Source organism: Penicillium paradoxum, assembly GCF_028828445.1.
Source record: "Penicillium paradoxum strain IBT 22861 chromosome Unknown utg000007l_segment0_segment0, whole genome shotgun sequence".
Lineage (NCBI taxonomy): Eukaryota > Fungi > Ascomycota > Eurotiomycetes > Eurotiales > Aspergillaceae > Penicillium > Penicillium paradoxum.
The window spans coordinates 714,253-734,041 of record NW_026643185.1 but is presented as its reverse complement, the minus strand read 5'-3'; the positions used below and the strand labels follow the sequence as shown (position 1 = coordinate 734,041).

General features: G+C 47.3%; 7 protein-coding genes across 7 annotated transcripts; 4 read left to right on the top strand and 3 right to left on the bottom strand.

Annotated features, from left to right (window-relative positions):
- Positions 1–1,271: 1,271 nt before the first annotated feature.
- N7457_007857 (Pyruvate/Phosphoenolpyruvate kinase) lies at positions 1,272–1,720 on the top strand (the record flags this gene model as incomplete). The annotated part of the gene is made up of 2 exons (XM_057178900.1): positions 1,272–1,439; positions 1,487–1,720. The coding sequence occupies 2 exons, from the start codon at positions 1,272–1,274 to the stop codon at positions 1,718–1,720; spliced, it is 402 nt and encodes a 133-aa protein (XP_057027286.1).
- Positions 1,721–1,723: 3 nt separating this feature from the next.
- N7457_007856 (Pyruvate/Phosphoenolpyruvate kinase) lies at positions 1,724–2,054 on the top strand (the record flags this gene model as incomplete). Its single annotated transcript, XM_057178899.1, is given in 2 exon segments — positions 1,724–1,910; positions 1,930–2,054. The coding sequence occupies 2 exon segments, from the start codon at positions 1,724–1,726 to the stop codon at positions 2,052–2,054; spliced, it is 312 nt and encodes a 103-aa protein (XP_057027285.1).
- Positions 2,055–2,201: 147 nt separating this feature from the next.
- On the bottom strand, positions 2,202–2,731 carry N7457_007855 (uncharacterized protein; the record flags this gene model as incomplete). Its single annotated transcript, XM_057178898.1, has 2 exons — positions 2,202–2,417; positions 2,486–2,731. The coding sequence occupies 2 exons, from the start codon at positions 2,729–2,731 to the stop codon at positions 2,202–2,204; spliced, it is 462 nt and encodes a 153-aa protein (XP_057027284.1).
- A 1,486-nt stretch (positions 2,732–4,217) lies between these two features.
- Positions 4,218–4,400, top strand: N7457_007854 (Aminoglycoside phosphotransferase; the record flags this gene model as incomplete). The annotated part of the gene is made up of 1 exon (XM_057178897.1): positions 4,218–4,400. The coding sequence occupies one exon, from the start codon at positions 4,218–4,220 to the stop codon at positions 4,398–4,400; it is 183 nt and encodes a 60-aa protein (XP_057027283.1).
- A 728-nt stretch (positions 4,401–5,128) lies between these two features.
- Positions 5,129–5,432, top strand: N7457_007853 (uncharacterized protein; the record flags this gene model as incomplete). Its single annotated transcript, XM_057178896.1, has 2 exons — positions 5,129–5,148; positions 5,249–5,432. The coding sequence occupies 2 exons, from the start codon at positions 5,129–5,131 to the stop codon at positions 5,430–5,432; spliced, it is 204 nt and encodes a 67-aa protein (XP_057027282.1).
- Positions 5,433–6,705: 1,273 nt separating this feature from the next.
- On the bottom strand, positions 6,706–8,127 carry N7457_007852 (putative C2H2 finger domain protein; the record flags this gene model as incomplete). Its single annotated transcript, XM_057178895.1, has 3 exons — positions 6,706–7,476; positions 7,527–7,666; positions 7,716–8,127. The coding sequence occupies 3 exons, from the start codon at positions 8,125–8,127 to the stop codon at positions 6,706–6,708; spliced, it is 1,323 nt and encodes a 440-aa protein (XP_057027281.1).
- An 8,421-nt stretch (positions 8,128–16,548) lies between these two features.
- On the bottom strand, positions 16,549–17,976 carry N7457_007851 (glycosyltransferase family 31 protein; the record flags this gene model as incomplete). The annotated part of the gene is made up of 1 exon (XM_057178894.1): positions 16,549–17,976. One exon carries the CDS (start codon positions 17,974–17,976, stop codon positions 16,549–16,551), a length of 1,428 nt encoding a protein of 475 aa, XP_057027280.1.
- Positions 17,977–19,789: the final 1,813 nt, after the last annotated feature.

Here is a 19,789-nt window from a genome sequence, read left to right as displayed (position 1 = left end):
CTTCTAAGGTCTTGGTGTTTATTGTCATAGAGACGGTTCTATTGTTGGAAGTTCCGTGGACCAGGGCATTGAACAACTGAATGCCCTGGTACGAGTTATAAAAAGAACATCTGAAACGCAGAGACCGGCTACGGAGTACATTCCAACAGGTCAGCTGTATTCGCTCTCTCCTAATGACTTCGATTTTTCCCTGAGGAATGCCACAGCTCTGTTTGCCCCTCGTTCATGCACCCAGGCACGGAGATCCAACCCGAGGAGTATTACCGGGGTTTCAATACTTCGCCCTACGTCCGACTAGTGGACTCACGACGGACTCTGACTCCTTTCGATAGGCTAGCGAGGACGGGGCTAATTGCTCGTACCACATGGTATCGGGCTCCTATTTCTCCTGGACCCCAGATGTGTTCCAAGGTTCTTCATCACAATGGAAGTGTGCTATTCGCCTGGATCGGTGTGGCTTGCAACCCATTCGCCGGGGCAAGTAGCGTTGTCAGGACATTTCGAGGGTAAGAAAACCCCAGGTCCTTTTCGTGCTTATTGGATCTTCGGTTTCACTGCTGCATGGAAGGTCCATTCATGCATCCGAATGGAGCAATGGAGAGCAACCCGTCAGGCTCCGGGGTGTACTCCGTACATCCATGTATATTGTATTACAGCCTTTGGGTTTCTCCTTTTCGGTTTCTTTTCCTCATCGAAGTTGGATCAATTCGAGGCGATCTCGGTCAGATCCCGATCAACATTCTTACAGACCTCGGTTTCGCGGTGGCGAAACCAATTCTCTGGTACAGGCTCGATGCGCTGTACGTAGTACAGAGTACATGTAATGACCTAGATGGTAAACCACGTAGACGTGTTTCGCTACTCCGAAGAGGAGGTTCCATACCGTGGGATCCCTTGCGCCATTCGGCTTGTGCCACAATCCAACTAACGTTGTACGCCGATGTACAGCTAGTCTGAGACAGGGGGGTTGGTCCAGTACGGAGTACAGTCTGCCTTGCTCTCTGATCTGCATGTGGATCGGTCAAAGGCTGCAGAACCATTCGGCCCCGAAATCCGCGTCATCGGTGACTTCCGCGATACCCTCGTATCCAATCACTCAAAAGCAGCCTCAGGCGTTGAGTCTGGACTTCTATGGGAGATGTATTCAAGTGCTCCAGGTCTCTCGTATTCACAGTTGATAAATATCGAGCTCTGCCTTTAGAGTCCTGCCTTTAGAAAGAAAGAAAAAACAAACAAATGCACACTCCCACACCTGGGTACAAAACTAATAAATGCCAACCCAAAATGACATCGCCAAAACCCTCCGCACCCTCCACCAACCCGGCGAGCCCCTCATCCTAACAAGCGTCTATGATGCTGCAACAGCCTCCACTCTCGCCGCGCTGCCAACCGCACCAGCCATCGTCACAGCCTCCTACGCGATCGCGGCAACGATCGGCGTCGATGATAGCGCCCTGACAAAAGGCCCAGAACTTGACCGCCATAGCCGCCATCGCTAGTGCCGCGCCATCAACCCAAACCACTAACCGTGGATTTACAAGATGGTTATGGTGATGAGGCTGATCTATCAGATACTATTAAGCAGGTCATCACACTAGGCGCTGTCGGGTATAATATTGAAGATATGGACGCAAAGGGCGCGTTGCGGTCGGTGGCTGAGGCAACGGCCCGGGTTGCGGTTGTTGTCCGGCGGCTGAGGCCGGCGTTCCAGACTTTGTGATTAATGCCAGGACGGATGTGTTGTTCGCGGGGGATGGGACTATTGATCTGGCGATTGAGCGCGGCAGGGCTTTTCTACTTTCCTAGAGGCTGGGGCTACTACGGTATTTGTGTGGGGTGGACCGAGCGGGAGAGGTGTTTCGGGCGAGGAGATCAGGAGATTGGTGGATGCACTTGGAGGTATGGTGAACGTGAAAATGAACCTGACAGATGGATACCTAGGAGTCCAGGAGATTCGGGCATTGGGTGTCGCGCGCGTTAGTGTTGGGCCGGAGCTGTGGCGAACTGCTATGAAAGCGTTCAATGATCAGGCAGAGCAAGTGTTGGCATTGTGAGTCATAAGATATATTCCTAGCTTTGCTAGATCATTACGGTCCCTGTTTCAATCAACGTGTTTGGCGTTTGAAACCTTGACAGAGCCATGCAGCCAATAAATAAGCTCTCTGATCTTACTCCAATATAAATCCATGGCATGATTTCGCCTATAACAGACCGCTTCGTATACCAGAGGCCCGCAAATCATGGTCGACTACAGATCCCGTTAACGCAAATGTTCCCATAACAGCAATGGTCATCGACAACGCAGGGCCCATTATCCTCGCTGCAAAACGGCCATGTATCGTCTGTTGATCGACATTTGCTGGCAGCGCAATACCCCGAGCAGCATTTCTTGGCTGGGTTACCGAATTCACAGGAGGCTGGTAACGATTAGAACAAAGTATGGCTAATAGACCTTAGGTGGGGTCCTTCGAATCTTACAGTAGACCCCCATGCAGGTGGGTGTTGGGACGCAAGTTGTAATAGTGGTTGTCGAGGGCGAAACAAATGTCGCTGTTGTGCAGGTGTCGGTGAGAACGCAGGCCGGAGCAGTGCCACATCCTCCGGCTGGACACGCTGCTGCTTCTGTTTTGGAGACCGTAGTTAGCTGGCTGGATCCAATGCAAGTGATGTTTAACATACGACTCAGAGTAAAGTGAGCGAGAAGAAGAGCAAGAGCTTTGTATCGATGCATCTTTCTGTCCTCGATCAGTAGATATCAATTACACAAGAGCAAGGTGGGGTCGATCGATTATCGGAGTTACTCAATTGATTTGGGATAGAGCGTTGGGTCTCACGCTGGCCCTGGTGTCTATATATACATCACACTCCAAGATTTGCAAATACTCAACCCCTCAAATCTTGCGTAAATAGACGACCAGATGACTTGATACGAAGCCTTCTACATCAGATGGCCAGAAAAATGTTCCAAGCTCAGACCGTTTGCAGCTTCCCCAGATCTTCTTGTCAACTCTAACCACGGTCGATGTTCGTCAACGTCACAGGAATACGAGGACCGACACGAGGTTTCGCATGCACTCAATTTCGATTGGCGTTGAGGTGAGACATTGTTTGCCATTCAATTTAGGTTCACTGGCTTTGGTCCATTTTGTTAGGTCACTATATTGCTGGACGACCTTGACTGAAAAGGTGTTGCTTGGAATTGATCATTCCCCTTTTCATTCCTCGGATGTGGACCATTTGACTTCAAGTCTATCAAGTTTGTCAAAGTACGGAAATAGCATATTTTATCCAGGCCTAGGGTCTTATCCAAATTGATTGGCACATGTCCCCCTAGTCAATACATCATCCGAGGCAAGAATAGTGGCCTCGGAGGTCATTCGGGGGATAAGGAATCCGGCTCCAGCTTAATCCTTCCAGGATTCACCGTCAATGGCTGTATCTGTATTAATCAAATAATTCTCGGCAATGCGCAATCATATGACACCAACGCTACTATTAATGTCTTCAGCATTACTTTTCGTCGAGGAACGCGTGTAAACCAGCGCTTCAGAATTTGTGTTTCACTTATGACCAACTGAGAGCCATGGATATCTTGTCGATCATCGATGCGGTAAAATCATGTGGATTCCTATAAACGAATTGCTCGATCTGACCCGTTAACACCCGTACACTTGATGATATTGTGCCCATTTAATCTGCCATGCACCAATCACAGTATACAGCACATGAAGTCACGGAGGACGCTAAGATTGCATACTTCAAATACAATGATATATCTTCAGAGCTTGTCCAAATAATGTTATCATGTGGCAGGTAAAGTACATTGGGCCACACAGATGTCTTTATGACATTAGAGCTCTTATAATATGCTCCCGAAACCCTCCTAGTCCTTGATTTATTAAACTCAAAAGGACTAACCCGATTCGACCATATTACCCTGTATATGGAATTTGATAGCCCTGCAAGCTTTGTTGTAAAGATCTTCGGCCCTCAAACGTGCTTCCGAATGTGAATGTGCAGATTGGAGGGGTCATAGACTAGGAGTTCACGCAGGCTGTACCGGTCGTATTCTCCTTCACGCCGCCTTAGTGGCTGAAATTTGAGCAACCAGAGTCCTGACCCGATGGTCCTGGTACCTGCCCTGGTGTGTGTAGGAAAATGATACAAGCCTTCCTCGGGGTTCTGATTGGGCGTGAAGATACGCCCCTAAGCTCTGAATGGATGACAAAGAAGCAAAGACGTTCCAGCCCATGCAGGAGAATCAGCAAAGCGGGGATCTTAGGTTCTCGTATGCAGCACAGAAGAATCTTGCGTTCGACGCTATTTACTGGCAAAAGCTTAATTGCTGTTTCTTCAGTCCTGCTACAGAGCGGAAGAACGCATGGCAAGAATCGGAGTAAAAGAGAAAGACAAGCAAGGGAAGAACTAGCGAAGCAGAAGATGTAAAAAAGAATAGAAAGAGCCCTGGTATGGGATTCAAATGAATGAGTAGCCGTCGAAGCTCCAATCTTGTCTTGATGGTTGCGCTATATCACGCAGACTTCTGATCCAACTGTAGGGCCATAGATCAAGAAGTCACTAGCAGCAAGGTCTGACACTCACCACCCCTGCCTCAAATGAGGAAGGCACTTTTGTTCTAAGAGGGACATGACCGCCAATGAGTGATGAGCCTTAGGAGCCAAACATCAGCTCCAATAGATAAACAAGATGGGAGATGAGATATAAAAAAAAGACGACAATGGCCGGAAACGATCAACAGGCCAGCAAAACCTCTTGGCGTCAGGTTAACCACGTAACCTAACGCCAAAAGGCTAGAGGATTGGGACTGGATCTTATATTTAAGGGAGCAAAACACACCGTGGTAATGAATCCAGGCACACTGTACACAATTCTGAACACCTGAGTAGTGAGGCATCGAAGGTTCATTGAGTGTTGTATCCTTTGACAAGATCACACGAATAGCACCTAAAAGCACGTATCCCACAGTTTACTTACCCCTGCAACTTCCACGACCCCCAAAATCGCTCTGGGGCGCGAGGGTCGGGGTAAACTTCAACTTCACACCACACCTTCCTCGAAACCTATCCCTCATATTGATCACGGTGCCACCAATCCGAAGCGAGCACCGATGGCTGCTCCAAAGACAGAGTAAGTACAATCACAAAACCTGATCATGATCCTTAGGAAACTCTTGGTCGTCAACACGAGATTCCCTGCAAGGCCCAAAACTAACAAAAAGAACCCCCAGCTTCCCCGCAGTCCGCGCCTGCATCTTCGACATGGACGGACTTCTCATGAACTCCGAGGGCATGGTCACTCTATCCACAAACAAACTTCTAGAGAAGCATGGAAGACCCGCATTGACTCAGTCCATCCAAGCCCACCTAATAGGCATCCAGGACTCAACCAACGGCGACGTATTCCACAATTAGGCTGACTTGAGTCCCACGTCCAGATTTGGCGTTAGAGTACCAAGTGAGGAAGAAATGTGTGCTTGCCGGCAGGACGGATGGTTGAGGTGGGAGATGGATGGCAACTAGGAGGAATTGATGATGGCTGGGCTGAAGCATCCCGAGTTTGCAACACTTCCATTACGAGATGTAGATACTGAGCTAACCCCATTGTGGCAAGTCGCTCATCAACGCGTACCTAGGTAGGAGCCTGTTATTCACTCATGATGCTTCTATGAAACGACTAGCCCTTTTCGCTTTATTCAGAAGTCTTTATCTCTCCAATTAATCGTTGCCGAAAATGGAGTATCATGCAAAGCTTCGGTTGGATGATCAACTCTCCTAGACTGCTTGACTAGCAAGTTCTGGATACACCATGTACCCTGCAATCACACACAAAGAAACAGAGAGCTAACCAGACTGGTGTAGCTCATTTTAAAGACATCCGAGTTTTTGCTGTCTCGTCGAGGGTGTACGTCCAGCGCCATCATAGATGATAAGTATACCTAGCATGTAGCATTGTGGTCTTTACACTATGTGTTCAGCGCTGTAAATGTATCATTCACAATAAAGCAATTTCAATGACTCCGTCTATGATCATGGTTCTATCACCCAAACGCCGATGACCGACCTCTAGGAGACATTCATATGAAGCAGCAAAAAGCAAAAGACGCCGTAAAGGACAGCAAAGGCAATCAAAAAGCAATAAAATTAGACGTATGCGACAATAAAAAAAGATAGCGAAAGGATCAAGCAAAAGGAAAAGACATCACTATAACTAAAAAAACCCAGACACCGCATCAGGAGTCACCCTAAAATAAACGCAGAACCCTTGCCCGAACCCATCCATTTGATACCCAAGACAATCCCTAGTCCGAACCCTCTATCTATTCCATGGATGCAGTTCCTCATCTGATCGTGTCTCGGTAAGCCATGTCATCCGCACGCATTTGACAAAAGAAAAGCGGAGGTGCAAGGGCGAGATGACATCTTGAAACAAAACAATAAACATGGAAACACGATCAGACCGTTCCCGACTCCTTCCAGTGCGCTGGTTTCCCGTTAATATAAGTACAAGGGGATAAGAAAATGCATGAAAAAAACAAAGGAAATATGAAATCAATTGAGAGTGCATTGGTGTATTCTCTCGTGGGAATCAAGGGGCTTATGCAATGAACTTATTCAACAAAGGAAACAAGTGGAAAAACAAATGGAAATTGAAGCTGTTGCGAAACACGTTGATCGTTGAATCGCATCATACAGCAGTGGACCATGAATGTTCGCCTCGAGGCTTCATTTCATAGTTCTCCGGCTCGGTGCTGGTGGGTCGACGGATGGTCGAGTTGGGGAAGTACATGTGCGGTGGCATCGATGTCGGATACGCTGGGCCAGTGGGCTCGGGGTAGGTAAAGTCATTGGCCGACCCGGGCGATGGCATGCTACCGTGAGATGGTGAGGCCCAACCGAGGCTGGTCATGTGTGGACTGCCGTTCACGCTGTTAGGTCGATGGTCGCTGTTGGCCGGAGGCTCAAGAGGTTGGGGAGGAGCGTAGGGATGCGAGGTCATCGATGGGCGAGCATGGGGCGCACTGCCGTAGCTGGACAACGATGGAGATGTCGCAGTTGGGGAAGCCCGAGGGCTGCCTTGGGTGAAATCCCCACGCACGTGAGGCGGGATGGGACCGGTACCCATGTAGTAATCGCCAGCAGAGCGGTGCATGTTCAGCGGCGGGAGCTCTCCACCAGGGGACATAGAGGGATGCTGTGCGGGGGACGGTGTAGAGTGGATGGAAGCGTGCTCGGAAAACATTCCCTCGCCGGGTCGTCCACGATCCTTGTTTTGCCGCAACTGGGCCTCTGTCTCGGCGGCAGCCTCTTCAATGGTCCCAGTATGATGGTTTTGGTGTCGTGTCAGCGTCGTACGGCGCGTGAAAGTCTTTTGGCAGTTCGCGTATGGGCATTTGTAGGGTCGCTTTCCGGAATGAATGCGGCGATGTCTAGCCAGCGAAGACGAGTCACTGAAAGGCTGTCTAGCTGTTAGCTCTAGTTCTAGGCAGCAAAAGGAGAGATACGTACCTTGCCACATCTTTCGCACATATGGGGTTTCTCTCCAGTGTGTACACGAGAGTGTACTGTCAAGGCCGAGCGTTGAATAAACTGTTTTCCACAACCAGGCCACTCACAGGCATGAGGTCTAACTCCGGTATGGATACGCTCTAATAAAACGTCAGCAGATGCGCTTAGAAACCTCGGAAATATAAATACCGTGCCGAGCAAGGTCACTACGCCGTGCGAAGCCCTTGTTGCAGGTTGAGCAGTGGAAAGTCTTGGGTGGCGGTTCGATGCCCGCCCTTCCCTGCGCGACAGGGTCCTGCTGCATCTGGGGATCGCCAGCGTATCCCGCAGGAGCATATGCCATGTTTCGGGGAGTTGAGCCCGTGGGCTGTGCATAATAGAAGCCATCGGGAAGCCCGGCGTCCATTTGCATGGGTGGGGGACCGTGAGGAGGGTATGCGTTGACAGGGTGGTCCGAGCCACCTGATTCGCTCTTCATGGTGGGCGAAGCTCCGGTGTGTAACTGTGCACTCTGTTGAAAGTACTGTTGTTGTAACTGCGCTTCAGCGGCGGCAGCTGCAGCAGCGGAGTTTTTCCTGTTCAGGATGGTCGTGAAGTCCATGACCCGACCCAGCAAGTAGCCAAGGGACCGCAGTCAAGGACTGCGTTCGAAGAGGTCCTTCGGTAGACCTTTCGCAACCAGTATTCCCACAACGTTCGATGGCTCGATTCGGGATTCGAAGTCTTTCACGCGTGAAGACCGGTGGATTTGAAAGATGTCGGCCGTTGGGTTGATCACTGAGAAATTCAAGTCGGTCACAGATAACAAATTCTGCCAGTCAAGAGATAGTCAGAACCAGTTTTCCGGTATGATAGATCGGATTCGATGTTGTGGCAAAAACTCCGCAAGGAGTGCGCGGCGCGTGGGGAGACCTCGAGCGGTAACTCACCTTGCTTGAACCTGTATTACACGGTTCTTTATCGAACAATTCGCTCCTCAACGAAGAATGAGAACGGGGTAGATTCTCCACTTCCCTGCAGTGGAATGCAAGGTTGCGTAAGAGGTACCAGGCAATGATGGGCTCGGTTTCTGCCAAAAAAAAAAACCAAGCTCGCCTCCAGGAATAATGTTGTGGTCGGCTCAAGGCGGAACGCGTGATCTTTTATCGGTGTAGGTGAAAGAAAGATAGATCAACTATCCCTGTTAAAGTTCCTATGCGCAAAATCGATGGTCAGCATCATACAAAAATCACAATGATGGTTTCGATTCCGATTCATTTCCCCCAGAGCGCTTAGTCGTAAGCTTGTGATCTTCTCGCCTCTGCGCCACGGTGCTCGACGTGATAGGCCAGTGACACGCGGATTGTTAGAAACAGATAAGATTGCAAAACCAGCACATATGGAGGAAATGTCCGTCATGAAACCCAAGCTCCCGTGCGAGTGAAGAGGGTTGGGCAGCCAAGGCGAATAAGCGGGATGCGTCATCACTGGCAAACCGCGGTGAAGACAGAAAGTAAAGTAACCACATACCTTCAAGAAGCTCAAGGTTTCTGTAAGAAACAGTCGATGGATTTGATGGACAAAAGTCGAGGGAAGGAGGCGAAAGGGAAGTTGCGAGGAATTTGCGCAAAAGCCCAAGTGGGGGAGAGTACGAACAGTGGAAGATGATGAGAACGATGAAGTGAAGGAATAAGAAAGGAAAGCACAGGGTTAAAAAGTCAGAGAAGAATAAGGAAGAAAGGGGAGAGGGGGGGGAATATTATGTTATTATGTAGGTAATTTAGGTGTGGTAGGTGCTACTGTCTGCATACTACATCATTATTTACTTCTTTTTTTTGGCCCTTTCTTTTTGGGCCTATTATTCGTGATTTTTCTCTGCTTGGATTCTGATATTCGGATTGGGTTATTGCCAATTTTAAATCTCACATCATACTACACAGGTTGGGCAGAACCCATGCTTGATATCCATATATCACATCGAGAAAACACCCTCCCCAGCGGTCTCCTAAACCCAACACCCTTTCCAAAAAGGCTAGTTCTCTCTAGTTGGACCCAGCGAAGCCCGCTAGAAGCAAACCCGGCCGCACCAGAAGGCCCCCGTCAGCATTGGATCCACAACGTGCCTCTCTCCCCGTGCGAAAATGGATCCCACAGGCCGATCCGAACCTGAATTTCCTCTTCATTATTGTCCCATATTGTATCCCTGCTAGGAGATTCCCGAACGCTGTGGATATCTAGTGTGACGCAAGTCTATTCCCCTAATCCCATGACGCAAAAGATATCGGGCTAAGAGGGAACTAATGTACGAAGGCGTTAATCAGGTCCCATTCTCAGTTAGCATGAAAGGGGGAAGACACTGGCCGAACGACCCCTGAAGCTAAAAAAGGAATCCATGCATTACCCGGCTTCGAGAACAGGGAAAAAAATGGGAAAGAAAAAGGGAAAAAAAGGGAAAAAAAAACATTCGGTGATCAACCTTGATGACATGCAGGTTTCTCATGGTGCGACACATAAGTTGAGTGATATACTTATTTTTATTTTCTGATATACGATTGGATGTGCAGAGGGCGGAGATTGCCTCACCATCTCGATAGTCTGTCCCGACTATTGTTAGCCGAAAGACGGTGGAAGGCTAAAATGGAGATTTGCATTCCTTCTAGAAGGTTTGATGCATCCACTATCACGATGTCTTTCCTGTGCTCCGTACACGGAGCATAATATGCGTTACACTGGGTAGGACGGGGAGCTTTGGGACGTTTCTGTTCTCATGCCCCCTTAAGCGTCTGGTACTCTACTTTTTCTGACTGGGCTCTCTCGCCTTAAGACGATCCTCGAGTGGAGCCCAATCCGGTGTGCATCGGTAATTACATCTCGCCCCTTTTCCCTTGCCGGGGCACTAGAGGGCACCGGCTGGCTTCAGCCTCCAGGAACCCCACCGCCGCAAAAGACGGCACGGATGGCTCTTGCCAAGCCTTCTCCTGACCTTCTGGAAGGCCACCAGAAGGATTTTCGAACATCCGTCGAAGCCGTCGAAGCCGTCGAAGAAGGAGAAAAACCAATGCGCGGCCCCCATCCTGCACGGTGCGGAGCCTTACCAGGAGATCCTGAGCCTGTGCGCTATACCCTTCACATCCGAAAATTAAATACGAAGGCCCTGCGTTTACTCCGGAGCACAAATAATAGCAATAAAAAAAAAGGGGGGTTAGGCACCCAGAATGACTGGTCCAGTCATGTCATCCCTATTCTATTCTGATCACCTCTCACACCACATGATGCTCTTATCCCCTCCCAAGCTAACGCCGCATCCCTGACACCCGTGACGAAAGTGACGACACTCCTTCTGCATGCACATGCCAGGTTTCTCAAGTCCTGCGGGGAGTTGCGGAGATTATCTCCTCCGTGTAGAACCGAGGTGTTGTCTTGCTTTTTGGCTGTTGATGAACCAATGACCGGCGAGATGATTTGGTTTCAACCCTAACTTTTTTCCCTGTTTTTGCGTCTAAGTCAACGAAAATAACCCCAAAAATAAATGAATCGAACTACCGCGGATCCGACGCAGATTGGATGGCTCGACACGGGGCGATTCCCACATGGTTGTGGCTGAGACGTGTCTTGTTGTATCATGTCCCACGCTAGGCTCCGTTTTTCTATTAGTAGAACGTTAGCAGACTCTACGGAGCCCCTGGGAATGGGTTTTGCTGTACGGAGTACGGAGTACAGGTCAGTTAGTGGTGTGTTTTAGGGCTACAAGGCTGGTTTCCGAATAAGCCCCCTCCAACATCTCACAGTCTACTCCGTTCAACGGCCTCCTCTTTTCCTTTTGCAGTAGAAATAAAAACAAATCTCCACCAAACTCAGGAACAGCCGCCAACGCTTTGACCAAAAGGTCCATTTTTCTGTCTTTTGCTGTCGCCGATCCCACTCTGATGTCACCTTTTCTCCTGGGGAAAGGGTGCACTGGCCTCCCGCCAATGTGCCCAAGTCATCACACCAATGGAAATAGGCCGTTTCGCTCAGCGCTAGCCGCTGTGAACTGAACTGCCGACCATCTGCCAATATATCTGGAATCGTATCTTACCAGTGGCGTAGACGCTAATGCCACATGGACCCTCAGGCGTTGCGTTGCACTGTGCTCGGGGTCCACTGGGGGGAACCCTCGGGATACCATACTCCGTACTCCGTATATTGTACGGTGTTTGGATGGGCGGGATATGAAAAAAGATATTACGGACTGAAACAAAACTTTTACGAGTTTCCCCTTCGATCGTTCCAGTCTGAACTGGTGTTCTTAGGAGAGACCCATAATTGAGTGTCTGGGCGGAGCTCGTTCCGGGCTTGATGTCTCTCGTGTACCTAAGCACTTCGTATATGCATCGTAGCCCACCCGCCTCCTAACCGAAGAAAATACTCCGTTCTCCGGATTGTCCTAGCCATAACTGCCGTTCTCCACACTCGCATCCGTTATATCTTGATCGACATTCAACGCCGATCGATCTTCAGGGGTTCCATAGGATCTTCGCCGGTAGGTCTACCCCTACTCCGTACTCCGTGCTGAGGCGTTGCTACGAGTTATTAATGTCTCAGGTAGAGGGTGGCCGGATAGTACCCCGTGTGTTCACGGAGTTCAAGTGTACATCCGCGGGAGGGGCATTGTGGTTTTCCCAATTTTGTGGCTTTTGGAGGTCAGATATATGAGAGTTACTATGGGCACCCCTTTTTACTACGGGCACCCCTCCCGCTAAACCCTTTATGATTTCCTTCTAGCTGGCCACTGCCCTTACCACCCCCCGTATTACTGATCTGGTTTCCCCCCAGTATTACCTATTATCATCACATGATTAAATTACTGCCCTTATCCCCCAGAAATATCATATTCCCACATTCGCTTAATTTCATGAAGCTATTCCCGCAGTCCCGTAGAAATGAGGGTGCAGGGTGCTGATCTGGGTGAAAATGAGGGTGCAGAGTTTTCGAAGGGGATGATCATATGACCTCAAAACAGATGCTGATTTTCAAAAGTAGTGCAAAACGACTATTTAGCTCCTAGTGCCCCTACTAGCTCAGAACCCCTTAAATATCAAACTCTGTCATTCTTTACTATACAAATCAGATATGAATCTCACTAAGCTCTGCCTCGTCCCCTACCTCTCCCCCTACCCCGTCCCCTAACTCTCCTAGTTATGATACCGCTAACCGCGATCTAATCATTAGACTTAGTTATCTCCCCCTATATGGTCTAATTATTATTATGCCTTTGATTCACCGGTCTCCGCCGTCCTAATCGTCGGATAATTTCTTCCTCCTATACGCGTATAATCTTAAATTATGATAGCTCCCGGCGGACTAAGTTTTCGAAACGCTATAATACCCGTGATAGCGGGATAAAGGACTGCTATAAGGACTACTACGAGGACTGCTATAAGGACTACTACGAGGACTGCTATAAGGATATTGTTAGCCGACTACGTCCTTATATAACTAAGGGGTTTTGTATCTAGAGCTCGAGTACCCTACGGTGACTAGCCTCTAGTGTTACTTAGATCTAATACTATAGATAGAATTAAGCCTAGGTAAGGCTCTGACCTCTTATTTAGGCTTCGTTAATATAGTGAATATATAGATACCCCCGAGTGTTTATAGACTCGCCTAAGTATACTAGTGGAATTATAGGCTTATTACTATTAGCGGGTAGATAGTAATTAAACACTACTTATACCTTTTTAATTATATAGGTAGTAACTAAAGTCTTAACTTTAGTAAATAATATACTACTACTAATCTCCTATACCCCCCGTTATATAGTAAGCTCCTAGTGGATCTAAGTAGTAAGTCGCTTAGTCGTACGTTTAAACTTAGCACTAAGAGCTAAGAGATCCTTAGTTCTAGTCTAGATATCGAGTTTAAAATAGCGGTACGCGGCTTCTACCCGTAAGGTTAAAGTCTTATTAAGATATAAAAACCTACGGGTATAGTACCGTAAGAAGTAGGGGCTATAACCACGAATCTACTCTCTATTAATATATTATAGTAGAGCTAGGAAGTGTTAATACTTCTCTTTAAAAGTAGCCTATTAAGTCTCTATCTCGTAAACCTCCCGTACGAAGACGATTTAATACTAGTCACCCTTTATTATAGCCTATTATATAGTGATCTTACGTTAAATCTCTTCGGTAGTAGATCTAGTAAAGTTATTAGCCTTTTCGGCTAAAACCCGGAGGACTTAGCGACGGATATAGGGCCTAGCGTAGTACTCGATATTATAGGTTATATACTAGGAGTATAGTATCGTATTCGTAGCTAGGAAAGCCTATTAGATATAGGATTATTAGTAAACTAGATATTATAATAATAGATTATCTTACCCTTCCGATAGTATTACGAATAGCCTACTCCTTATCCGTTAAAATAGTTAGTGGACTATTTTAAGGGAGCGTAATAAGGGGTATAGGCCCTAGCGGAAAATTATATATTAACGTAAAGCGTATTAGATAGAGGCTTTCTAGCTAGGCTTAGGGAATTATCGTAGGAAGCTTAGTTATAGGAAGCTTAGTTATAGGAAGCTTAGTTATAGGGAGATCAGTTATAGGAAGCTTAGTTATAGGAAGCTTAGTTATAGGAAGCTTAGTTATAGGAAGCTTAGTTATAGGGAGATCAGTTATAGGGAGATTAGTTATAAGGAGATTAGGGGACTTAGCTATAGTAGCACGAGCTAGCATTAGTATACTAGCTCCTATATAAATAGTAGTATAGATCTCCCTTAACTAGTAGAGGACCCTATAATATAAAGCTTCCTTCTCGCTAGTAAGGAAGCTATATACGATATAAAAGGTCCTCCTAACTAAAGAAGCCCCTATAATATTAAGAAGGGGTATCTTCTATTTATTAGTTTTATACGTATAGTCTATCTATAGGATATATAGATTAGCATATAGGAGCTAGAGACTAGTTTTATAGACTATAAAGAGGGTAGTAAGGGAGTTATTAACGGTATTAACCTTATATCGAATGATCTAGCTACTATCTTTAGGGAGATCTATAAGAAGTGCCTATATTAGGGTACGTCTAGCTAACCGTTAAAGCTTTATCTTAGCCCGCCGATTAGTAATATTACGGGGCCGTAAGTAAGACTATCGCCCTTATAACTCTACCTCCTCCTATATTATACCCGTAATCTAACGAGTCGATATCTAGTTAGCTATCTAACTCTCGATAGTAGATAGTATATACTTAGTTTTAACTCGGCGAGTAATAACGGAAGTAGAGGACGTAACTAAACTATAATTATAGCTAGTATTAGCGATCTCTAGCTACTATATATTACTCGCGATAAGCCGAAGTCTCCTAATAAATATATAGCCTATTAAGCGGCTCTAGCGTAGACGTTTCCGTATCACTAGGGCTCGATCAGTGCGATAACTACGACTAAGGCTACACTCGAACTATATTGCGCGAGGCTTACTGCGTATTGTCACGACTAAGAAGCCTAGTAGAAGAGCCCATTAGTTAAGGGTTTTAAGCGCCTACCTTCGGGACTCCTTAATAGATAGCGTGGCGGTTTCGACGATTTGAAAGGGGGGCGTAGTGTTAGGGAGACTAGGTGTAGGGGGCTCCATATTAAGGGTAAACTATATACTATACCCAAAGTTAGTACGGAGTAGGTATAATTAAATAGTAGGATGAGTATTATACCTTGCGTAGTAGGCGTATATACACTAGGAGCTAAATAGTCGTTTGGCACTACTTTTGAAAATTAGCATCTATTTTGAGGTCATATAACCCCCCTTTTCGAAAACTCTACACCCTCATTTCTACGGAAATCAGTAATTTTTGGCTTCATTTGTGACCTAGATTAGCATTAGCTATTTCAATTGGATTGAAAATATCATATCTATATGATCTCTATCTAGTACCCTATAGTTTGGAATAGCTTCATGAACCTAAACGACTGCGGAATAGCTTCATGAAATTAAGCGAATGTGGGAATATGATATTTCTGGGGGATAAGGGCAGTAATTTAATCATGTGATGATAATAGGTAATACTGGGGGGGAACCAGATCAGTAATACGGGGGGTGGTAAGGGCAGTGGCCAGCTAGAAGGAAATCGTAAAGGGTTTAGCGGGAGGGGTGCCCGTAGTAAAAAGGGGTGCCCATAGTAACTCTCAGATATATTTGAGAACGCTTTGAAGTCTTGGGGCTGTTGAGCCACACAGTGGAGGCGGTATTTTCCACTCCATTGAATATCATGATCGAGATTGGGTTCTGACAATTATATATCACAAAAGCTTACATTGAAAGGGAGGCAGGTGGGATGTTTGGTTCAGATGTTGGAGAGGATGATCAGGTCTATTTGTGACAGCTAACTACAGGCCATGAAGGAGTAGATGATACTATATACATGTAGGTATATGCAAGAGCCAAACATGTGCATAGGTTCCATGGTACGGCATGAGCTCTATCTGTGCACTATGGGGTTAAATATGGCTGCCTGACTTCCAAGGTTGCACCAGTAGACGGATGCGGAATACTATCGGCGGGTGAGCTCTAGGCAACACTGTTCTACATAGCTAAAGCTGTTCCAAACATTCTGCCAAGTCAGGTACCCGGAATGAAATCGACGATGAAGCCATTGCTGGGACATCTTTCACTAAGATTCATCAACTACTCGGAATCTAGGAGACCGTTTGAACGAGATATCTCAGGCACCCATCCCCCCTGGAAGACTCACATTCCTGGGATTGCTATGAAGAAAGGAGAACCCCTAGCCATTGAGGCACTCGCTTGGGCACCTCAACAATGTCGATAAATACGCAGATTGAAGCATCACAGGTAAGGCAAAACATCCATGTCACATTATTCGACTCATTAGAGAAGACAGAAGGTGTATCTCTGATCTATAAACAACAGAACTCCATGCAAAGTGGCTATCTTTAACCCATGCGCCGGAATAGGCTTATTGATCCAACAGACCGCCAGGGTCTAGAGACAATATAAAGAAGGCCTGTACAAGATCTGTACATGTACCAGACAAAGAAGGAGAATATTTACTTCTTGCGCCATGACAGCTCCAAGACTTGATCGCCGTTCTTTGAATCCCGCATGACATACCACTGAATGACATGATTGCTGTCCACAACCACGGCGTCGACCAACCGGTAGCTCTTCTTGTTCTCGTCCTTGCGGCGGAGAGGGCCCAGTTCGTGCAGGTAGGATTCGTCGTTGGCGCCGTTGTGCGCGTCCCAGGTCTGCTCCATGGCAATATCGTTCGCATCCGGGTCTGCGTGGTATTTGATCACCGAGAACCCATTCGTCAGGATCCAGCCGTCGCCAAAGTGCCATTGACGGAGGAGGCAGCTGTCGCCGCATAACTCAGCGATCACAGATAGCTTCGGCATGTCTGCATGGAACCAGGACTTCCAGTGGTGGACTGTGAGCGGGGGCTCGCGGCCAGACTCGAAGAATCCGGAGGCATCGTGCATCAAATCCAACTGGCGCAGGCGGTGATCGACCGTCAGCCGGGTTTGGGTATAGCGGTAGACGCAGATGGCGATGCGGCGATCTCCGGTGAAATCCATCGCAGAGCACTGATCATACACGTTTGTGATTTCATTCATTAGGGGTTTCGATAAGAAGACGCCCGCGCCTCCGAATCCAATCATTCCGAATGTCGCAATCTGCGGGATAGACTCTGACAGCCCGCCAATATACATGGACGCGGTGTGGTCGTATTTACCGAGCGCGTCCACCAGTCTGGGCATCGACAAGAAAAATGTATCGTCATCGATGATACAGCCCCATTGGGTATTTTCCCGAGCGTTTTCGTTCAACAGAGGAATAAGTGCAAAGTATCGGTGCAGATAGTCGTCGTCCGACTCCGTGATGTGGAGATTAATCCCTAGAGCATCAGCTTTGGCCTTGACGTCACGAATTCCATTCTCCGAGCGATCCGTTTCGATCAGTGCAAACATGCGGGTGCGCGTGTATCCAGCCCAGTGCGCGAATGCATCAAGAGACTGATTCAACCTCTCCACACTGGTCGCAACTCCAAAATCGATGTGCGATGCATCCGCCAATTTCGGCGGCTGGGGGACTTTCAGAGACACTGGACCGGAGATTGTGCATCCGTCCGCGGCTCCCTCCGTATCCTTCGCGGCTCGGAAGAACGGCTGTTCAAGCCGCTGCTTGTACGGCACGGGTTCCTCCGTCATATCGAGCACAATTTCGCGGCGGGTATAATGGGCAATTTTGAGCACATCGAGGGCAACCAATCTTTCATGATCGAGTTCGCATTTGACATTGGGAGAGATGGTGATGTTGGACACTGTTTCCAGTGGCAACTTCACTGGCTCAACCTTAGGCCAAAGTACCGCAGCGAATCCTATCACGAACAAGAACGCGACTCCAAACCGCAGCACCTTTTTCCACGCCCATGATGCTCCTGGAAGAGACCCGTCCCGGGCGCTGAATAGCATTTTTCGTGTTATAAAATTGTGTCGGGTTCTACCGCATTGCGGAGACAAGGGTTCGGGCTAGAACACAATCACGGGCCCACGATCGCAGGCGGATGAAAGTGATTTATAGTGGTGCCCGGATGGTCTTGGATGGGGATGGAGAGGAGGCAGAGGAGGGAAATGAGAAGAGACGGGAAGAACAAGGTCCAGGGACGATCATGGTTCCATGGTATGAAAATGGCAAGGTCATTTCTTGACTCAAGGGGCCTGAGGGATGATCAATGACGTGCAGCCCCCGGGGCCTTTCGGTGGAGGTCACGTGAGCACTCGTAGAGCTGTCTCGGCCATTGAATCGATGGCAATTTCACTCGTTCACTACTTGCAAGAAATGTGACCAGCATCCATTCGCTATATCCGAACATTCCATCCACTTGAATTGTAGGATTCAACGTGGTAATTCCATCTCAGAGCAGTATATACGAGTTATCTACAACCCTGCCAACGCCAAGACCTCCTAAGCAATGCTCATCCTCTCACTTGTCAGCGATCCCTTCGGTCTCCACGTCCGCGCGTCGCCAGTCCCGATTGCAGCTGTCTAATTGCTCGCGTGGTCCAGATGGCTTCAGCAGCCAAGGCACTACCGCCCTACACAAGTACCACAACCGAGTGATATCCGAAAGGCATACGGAATAGTACTCATCGCAATATATCGTGATGGCTCATTTCTTGATATAAAAATGCTGCGACTTTCCATGAGAGCTTGGGCGACGGATTATTTTATGCTTCCTCCCGCCTGAAGATTTTATTTTAGGCAATGCCTGTGTCGATCTGCCCCTGTTGACAGCTAAATTCATATCGCTAACTGGATCTCCCTGAATCCACACAGTGTTTTATTATGGGATAGAAGTCTTTTGCTTCTGACTAACAAAAGCTTGGTTCATCAGAGGCTCTCAGGGTCCAATCTGAAGGGAGTGATGTCCATTAACATGTACACCGTACCTTGTATATGGGTACTCCGTACGGAGTCCTCCGTAGTTCTTGTGTCAATTGTATCCAATTTAATTCCCATGATGTGTCAGGTGCAGAGCACAGCCCCAAGCCCCGAGGTCTGGCCCCTGCTGGCCAAAGGAATGAGGCGTTCTTTCGGCTTTTGCATCTCATATGCGACGTTTGAGATAAATATATTGTACGGAGTACGGATAACTCTATATGTACTCCGTATGCATTATTATACATTTGTTATGTACTTTATGACAAAGGCATGATAGGATACCGAAGTTCTGTACGGAGTACATGCATGTATTTACCCCTAGCTTGTATATAAAGGTTCTATTTGTAGCACGTCAATGAATTCTGCCTTTGATACAGTTAAAATACCACATCTTTATGCTCTAGACTTCCTACTCCCTACGTATGTTAAAATAGAATCTTGTTTACCTTGCTTAGATTATTTACCTCTCTTCCTTTATTAGAAACATATTTACCGGTACGGAGTACCTAGGAACTCCTGCTCATAGTCCGAATATATTGTTTTCACGGGATATAGTCAGACGAAGAGTTTGAAGACTTTTATTAATTTTCGACTATAAAATCCCGTAGGAACGTAGAAAAAAGGCTGATCTTATTCCTGGAGATCGGAATTGATTTTGCGTACGGAGTAGTATTTGTATATTGATATTGTCCACACCGATATACACCCTATTGAGCGGAATTATATCCCGGAGCACCATCCGAGCCCAATCAGCAGCACAACAAATACATACTCTTATTTTAATCGAGATTCAAAGAAAATTCATAATACCATTCAGTGATCGAGGGTGACAACACCGTTGAA